Source organism: Petaurus breviceps, unplaced genomic scaffold (genome assembly GCF_028583685.1).
Source record: "Petaurus breviceps papuanus isolate PSGF00001 unplaced genomic scaffold, PetGlider_PUasm1.0 173, whole genome shotgun sequence".
Classification (NCBI taxonomy): domain Eukaryota; kingdom Metazoa; phylum Chordata; class Mammalia; order Diprotodontia; family Petauridae; genus Petaurus; species Petaurus breviceps.
This window is the reverse complement of record NW_027185759.1, coordinates 10,681,984-10,689,483: the sequence shown is the minus strand read 5'-3', so window position 1 is coordinate 10,689,483 and position 7,500 is coordinate 10,681,984. Positions and strand designations below refer to the sequence as shown.

The following is a 7,500-nucleotide window of genomic DNA, read 5'->3' as shown; positions in this document are numbered from 1 at the left end:
TGAGCTAAGTTCCACTTCAGAACTATCTCCAAAGATGCCTCTCTGCCTCATTGGAAACCTTTGCCTTGGGGGACTTGCATCCCATTCACTGTTTTATTAACTGTGGAAAACACATGTGGTCTGAATGCAAAGCCTTCGAGTCCCATTGAGCCAATCTGAAAGATCAAACTTTAAATGAATATTACAAAGCCCCGCCCCCATCCCTGTGAGGCTTGGTGGCCTTCAAAGTGTCCCACTATCCAAAAGTTCTATTTCCAACCAGCGATCTGAGCTCCTCTGGTGGGCAATTCTTCAAGTATCAGCTAAGGAATCATTAGAAGATATTAGGAAATGAAAAGCAAAGATCATTTGGCCTCGGAAAAGGTCACCTCTAATTTACCCCTACTCTTCCAAACAACTTCTCTTCCTAATTTCTATACTCTTAGGCAAAGCATGCAGCGCTACCCCCTCTAAAAGCAGCCCAGAGGAGGTGCCAGTGTGCCAGATTCTCTGTCTGTGGACAAGTCAAGGGGTTTCAAAGGCTGTGAAATCATTCTTCAGAGAGCAGAGTCTTACAGGGCCTCCTTCCCCATCTGGCCATGGCCTGGGTGTTAGCATGGATACACACACACACACACGAACTCACACACATACATGCACACGCACACACATGAACTCGCACACAGACATACATATACATGCATGCATGCACGCACGCACGTGCACACACACTCACGTGCCCACACTCTCACAAGACATACATATACACAGACACACATGCACTCACATGCATACACACAGACATACATGCATGCATGCATACACACATATGCACGCACACACACCACCACACGCAGCCTCATAGCTCCTCCAAGACTGAGATCTGCAGGTCTGACCCTGCAGTCTCTTACAAGTGGCTTAGGAAAAGCTCATGGAAAGCGCTTATCCAGCAAGCACCCAAGAGCCCAGCGAGGCCACCTTTAACGTGTCCTCTCTCCTTCCTGGGCATGGGACCTGGAGCAGCCCTTCAGGGGTGTATCAGTTTCAGAACCAGGAGCAGCCCTGGCCTGGGAAAGAAAAGAAAGCAAAGGGACGGATTCCCTCCACCCTTCTCCTCCTCCTCCCCTTCCTTCCCCCTCCTCTCTCTCCCCCTCCCTCTCTTTCCTCATTCTCCCCTTCCTCCTCTCTCTCTCCTTTCCCCAGCTCATCCTTCACCTTCTTCCCCCTTATCCCCCCTCCTCCTCCCATTCCTGGTCCCCAGGCTCTTTAAGAAGCTGCCTTAGATTTACATAGCCCCACCCATCCAGTCCTGGAGCAGGCCCTTCCAGGACCCGCCCCCGCCAGGCCCTGAGTGGCTGGCCTTGAGCTGAATATTCAAATATCTCTGGAAGGGGCGGGGCCTGCGCTCTGAATGAGGTCTCTCTCTCTTTCGCTCACCCTGGCTAGTGCAGTTTGCAGAACAGAGGCATGAGTTTGGGATGTGAGCGGCTAAGGATCCCAGCAGAGCGGAGAGAGAGATAGAAAGGGAAGGAGTGGAGCGAGAGAGGGAGCGCGGCCAGAGCCCTGCGCTGCCCTGCAGCCGCAACTCCGGCAAGGCCAGGGGCTCCCCTCTGGGGCTGCTGCTTCCCTTTGCCTGGGCGGGCAGGCATCGGTGCCCCCCAGCCCCGAGTCGCCCGGACACTGCCCCAGGGCGGGCAGGGTGGTTCTCTTTGCTCAGAGCCGCCCCAAGGTGTAACTTTGGCCTGAGAGTGAGCGGGCTGCGGGAGCATGCGTGGCCTGGCCCCCTGGACGCTGCTGGTGGCGCTGGCCAACTGGGGCCACGCGTTCGTCCCCCTGGCCGACTTCTACCCGTTCGGCTCGGAGGTGGGGGACGCTGTCACTCCGAAGCAGGACGACGGGGGCTCGGGGCTGCTGCCCATCTCTGGCCCGTTCCCGTTCTTCGGAGCGGGGCACACCGGCCTCTACGTAAGTAGTCGCTGCTTTCTTTGCTCGGGGGGGGGGGGGGGGGGGGGGGGGGGGGGCGGCGGGGACTCGGAGGGGGACACAGACAGCTGTCATCGCCAGCCGCCTGAGGAAGCATGCCCTGGTCCTGCGTGCCCCAGCCTGCCGCCGCTGGCCGAGTTGGGCGCATTTCGGAATTTGGCAGAGAGGCCCCGAGGCCAAAGGTAGGGTGAGGACAGTCTTCCTCTGAGCCGCCGGAGCCAGGCAAAGGAGGGACGCTTGCTGCCCGGGGAAGCGGGGAGCGCTCGGCTGCCACCAGTCCTCCCGAAGGTGGCTGAGTGGGTGGAATGAGGCAAAGGGCAGCCGGGGAAGAGTTGCACCGGGACGTGCCAGGCGCTGGGGAATGAGGGAGGAGGCAACCGGGCAGGGCAAGTGGAAAGAGGGCTGGGCTCTGGCTTTTTTAACTCCCAGGTGTGAATTTAGCCTTTGGATGGGCGAGACTGGCAAGCGAGCCCTAGGCAGAGGGACTGGGACGAGTCTCCTCTTTCCCCCACCCCTTCCCGAGCTGCCCTTGCCAGCGTTACTAGCAGGATGCTTTTGGGAGAAGGTGCAAGTCGGCAGCCTCCACTTGGTAGGGCTGCCGAGGCTGGAGTGGGCTCTGGGGCAGCGCGGGAGGTGCAGAGACCCATCCCGCTGGAGCTGAACTGAACCTCATTTTGCATAGGCCATTGACATGAGGGAAGGTTTTCATGGGGAGGGGGGAGTTGTGTGTGGGGGGGGGGGGGGAGAGTGACTTTCTTGAATTTCCAGGGACCGCTTAGTTCTTTCTCTTCCCAACAGCTCTGATTGCCCTAAGCCCTCTTGTGACAGTAAAGGAAGGGGAGAGAGGGAGTTGTAAAGCAGAGAAAAGTCTGGGAAAGAGGCCGGCATTAAAAAAAAAAATCCTTTAGCCTTGTTGATTTAATTCAATTCAACATATAAGGGACACAGCACGGTAGAGTCTGAGGACCTGGGTTCAAATGCTGCCTCTGATGCTTATACCTCTGACCTTAGGCAAATCACTTAAAAGTTCTCTGGGCTTCTTTCTGTCATCTGTAAAATGGGAGAGAGAGTGGGAAATGACTTCTGAAACCCCTTCTACCTTCCAGCCTAAGATCCTGATCATTAAGAGCCTGCTGTGTGCTAGGGCCTGGGCATCTGCAGACAAATCCACTAGTAGCCCTGCTCACAGACACAGGGAAGTGGCACATTTGGGTGAAATGGGGAGAGTGAGAAACCTGGGGAGAGGGCCAGTCCAGGTGCTTTGAAGGAAATCCTGCACCTGAGTGGGGCCTTGAGGAGAAGGAAGGACTTCAGCGAAGGCTGGGGGAAAGGAGAGGAATCCACTCCAGGCTTGGAGAAGGGCCAGAGCATCAGGTCAGAGGGAGGAGAGAGGACAACTATTGAGGATTGGCTTTAGGGATCATCTTCTCCTCATCTTGGGGTGGGGGGATTGGAACTCAGCTGGGTGAAAGGACTTCCCCAAGGTCACCAGGGCAATAAAAAGCAAGACTTCCTCCTACCCCCAGCCCAGCTCTTATCACTCTGCTAGAGACAAGAATGGGCCAGTCTGCTTCACACGATGCAGGTGAAGAGGCCAGAAAGGGAGGCAGGAGCCAGATTCTGAGTGGCCTTGAAAGATAGTCAATGGAGAGAGATGCGTGGTTTCCCAGTAGAGCATCATGACCAGGGTGAGAGGCAGCATGGCTTGGAAAGGGGATAGTGTGGAGGCAGGAAGACATGTGGACAGCTACAGCCATGGTCCCAGTGAGACGAGGCAGCAGGAGCTGGACTCACGTGGCTGCAGTGGGAATGGAGAAGAGGGAAAAGATGGGAGCAATATTAGAGAGTGGAATCAAAGATGAGGGAGAGAGAAGAAGCAAACAGATGCCAACGTGAGTGGGTGGGAGAAGTAGAAGACAGGGTGGGGTTGGGGAGAAGAGAGACCGAGAAAGAGAAGCAAGGAGAAGGGGGGAGGGAGACTGGAGAAGCACGGGGCACGAGAGTGACTGAGGGAGCCAGCAGCACAGAGGAGACCACAGGCAGTGACTGGTAGGGCTGGTTTTAGGGACCCTGGTGACTGTGATCACAGAGCTGCCCACAGTCCTTGTCCTCCTGGATTCTTGCTCAGGGTTGATCCTGAGAGGCTTCTGGGCAGTCCCCATCAGCCTAGAGGTGGTGGCCAATGGGCTAAAGGGCTGTAGAACAGAAGCCTAGAGGGCAGGGGATGTTTCTCATGTGTGTCTTCTTATTCAGTATCTGGAACAAGGCAGGTAGTTAATAAGAGCTTGTTGAATTGAACTGAATTGACTGTAGTCCCACCCCCTCCTCATGTTTTATGGAATAAGGGGTTACTCTCAGTCTCTCATTTCACTTATTTTGATTTTCTTCTCATTTGCAACATTAGCAACAACTAAGGTGGGGTGACTGGGGCTTTTTCCCAGGGCACTGACATCTGAGGGTCTGCTTCCTACCCCCATCCCTCCACACCATGGCAATTCAGAGATTGTCATCCCCCACCCATGATGGATCTTGGCTATCCTCTGCCTTGTGACACCACCACCCTTGAGATGTCCTGACCATGATGCCCCTGTTCTGGGCACCCTTCTCCTGGGGTCTGCCTTCTCTCCCAAGCCCTCCAAGTGGATGGGTGAGACTCTCTGGGTGACAAGTTAGTGCCCCTTTTACTGTCTTCTATTTCACTACTCAACCTTATTTGCAACTTCAGGTGAAAGAACTCCTTATTATGGCTCTGATGAGCCTCTTAGCGAGGCCTGGAAACCACCTTCCTTGGGTCAGAAGGACATTGGGAGATGTTCTAGCAAGTGAGCAGGGTGAGCTAGCCAGGACACTGGGATTTGTGCTGTCCTTCCCAAAAGCATGGACAGTGGAGAGAGCCAGGAAGACATGGGATCGACTTCTCATGACACTGGGCAATCATGGGCCTCAGTGTCCTCATCTGTAAAATCGGGGTCTAGACTCAGCCTCTAAGGTCCCTTGCAGCTCTGGACGGAGCATCCTATGATCCCTTCCCCACTAATAGAAATCTAGGGGGAGCCCTTAACTGACTACTCTCCTGTCCCCTCCCCTCACCCCCAACCAATGAAAGCCCCTTCTGCCTATGACTCAGACACTGGACTGAGAAAGACATTCTCTTTGCTCAGTGATTTGGTTCGTTTGGCCATTCCTTTTCCCATGTGCCTCATGAGAGATCCCCCCCACCTAGCGTGGGCACCAGTCTTGGCAGAAAACACCTCGGTTTGAGGAGAAGGGGACAGACGAGATTCCAGAAGGCAAGATGCCAAGTTAGAGGAGATGCTGCCCAGCTCTCCCCTCCAACATAGCCAAGTAAGAGATGAGCTGGACCACAATCTTGGTTAAGGTCAGGAAATGCACTTAGCAGCCTGTCCAAGCCAAAGGAGGCATCCGTATGCTTTATGTCAGGAGAATGTTTTCCACGAGAGTGCACCATCTTAAGAGCCAAAACATTGTGTGCAAATATTTGCCAACGTTTGTGCCAGGGGGTACTTTCCTGTTGAGAGTCATGGGTGAAAATATGATGAAAACGCTTGGCTATCCTAACAGTGCAACCAAAAATACCTGTGGCTGCCAGAAGAACCGAAGCAAACCTCCCAAAGTGGAAATATCTGCCGGCCAAACACGCGGTTCCAGCCGAGATGGACGTTCCCAGGAGGGGGTTTGTGCTGAAACCTAGTTTTTATTTGAAAAGCTCTTCGTGCCCATGTAGACAGCCTCCCAGTGTCTCTGCCCCCTATCTGTCCAGTGGGAAAGAAGAAGAAATCCTTTAAGAGGGCGCCCCAGGATCCCTTTCCTGAAGTCATTAGCAGGGACCGGTGGCCAAGTTAGACTTTGCAGGAGAAAAGCAAAAAGGATGAAGGGACTGGATTGGTGTCAGTGGAGAAATTGAGGTGCTCATCATGACGGATGGCCCCAGAGTGGGGAACAGAGCTCAGGCTGGGGCTCAGCCACCTCCTCCATGAAGGCCTCTCTGCTTTCCATCCCTCCTCACCCAACCTGGCAGTCTTCTCTCTTCCATCTCATCTGCTAGCATCCTGTTTTTAGAATTACTATTATTTCTCTTGTGCACTTACCATCTCCCCTTCTCCATGAGGCCAGGGCCTGTGTCTTATTTGTTTTTCCATCTTCCCAGCCCTAGAACAGTAGGTTGCATGCAAGGGCCACTTAACAGACTTTGGTGAATAAATGCTATTGGAGGTGACTGTCCAGAGCACTTGGTACCATACTGAGCCTTTCTAACCACTCCCTAACTCTAGCAAATCCAGCAGCTGTGCAGGTTAGAGTTCTCTTTAAGCCCAGGATGCACAGGCTTCTCCTATCTCTTGGCCACCTGAGATCCCCACCACACTAGTCTGATGACCCGATGTACTTAATATTTTTAATTGCAAAGACAACCACTTACCAAGCACTGACTGTCTGCTAAGCACTAAGATACAGATACAAAATTCAATTAAACCTTGCCCTGGAGGAGAAGCGATGTCTTAGACATTGAAATCAGAGAGGGAGGGCTTCGGGTGGATGTGCTGGGGAAACATGGACAAGGACCAGAGGGGTGGAGGGGCATGTTCTGCACCAGGGGAGGCAGAACCCCTGGGGGGCAAAGTCTGGGACACATCCAAGAACGGGCGCGTGCTGTGTGTGCGTGCATGCGTGTGGTGAGCACATATGGGGCACATCAGCACATACCCCATGAGGCAGTGTTCAGAGAGCTGGGCTTGGGGCCAGGAAGATCTTAGTTCAAGTCCTGACTGTGGCATTCGCTAGTTGTGCTACGCTGGGTAGTCACTCCCCCTGCTGCTTCATGCCTTACAGTCACAGAGATACCCCAGGATCATGGTACCCCAAGCAACCCCTGGTGCTAAAGGGATGGGCTTTGATCTCAGGGGACCCTTAGAACCTGGGGGAGGGGTGGGACTAAGTGGCTTCTAAGGCCCATTCCAAGTGCAAATCATGTTCCCATGACCTCAAGTGCCTCAGGCATCTCACCAGGAGTTGTGAGAGGTGTTGGTGGAATCAAGGCAGCCCCAATTTTGTGCACTTATTAAGCATCTACTGTGTACCAAGCACTGGGCTATAAGCTCTAAGGATGCAAAGGAAGACAAAAACCCAACAGTGCCTGTTCTCAAGCTCACAGTCTGAGCTGAGCCATGTCAGGAGCTCCCCAAGCATGCCAGGTTACAGGTCCCGCAACATTTACATGCAGAAATGCATCTACATATACAGGAGAATACTCTTATGACCATAAACAGTAGATCCCCAGCACCTGGAGAGTCTGACATAGTTAATACTTGAAAAATGCTTACTGATTGATGATAGATAACTGGATAGAGAGATGGATGGATGGATGGATGGATGGATGGATGGATGGATGGATGGATGGATGGATGGATGGATGGATGGATGGGTGGATGGAGGGATGGATGGGTGGATGGATGGATGGATGGATGGAGGGATGGAAGGAGGGAGGGATGGATGGATAAATGGATGGATGGATGGATGGAT

General features: G+C 53.5%; 1 protein-coding gene across 1 annotated transcript in view; it reads left to right on the top strand.

Annotated features, from left to right (window-relative positions):
* Positions 1 to 1,404: 1,404 nt before the first annotated feature.
* Positions 1,405 to 7,500, top strand: part of SNED1 (sushi, nidogen and EGF like domains 1) — a 91,884-nt gene continuing 85,788 nt past the window's right edge. The window contains exon 1 of the mRNA XM_069083390.1: positions 1,405 to 1,944. Coding sequence (XP_068939491.1) covers positions 1,747 to 1,944 — 198 coding nt within the window. The 5' untranslated portion in view covers positions 1,405 to 1,746. The remainder of the gene's footprint in view (positions 1,945 to 7,500) is intronic.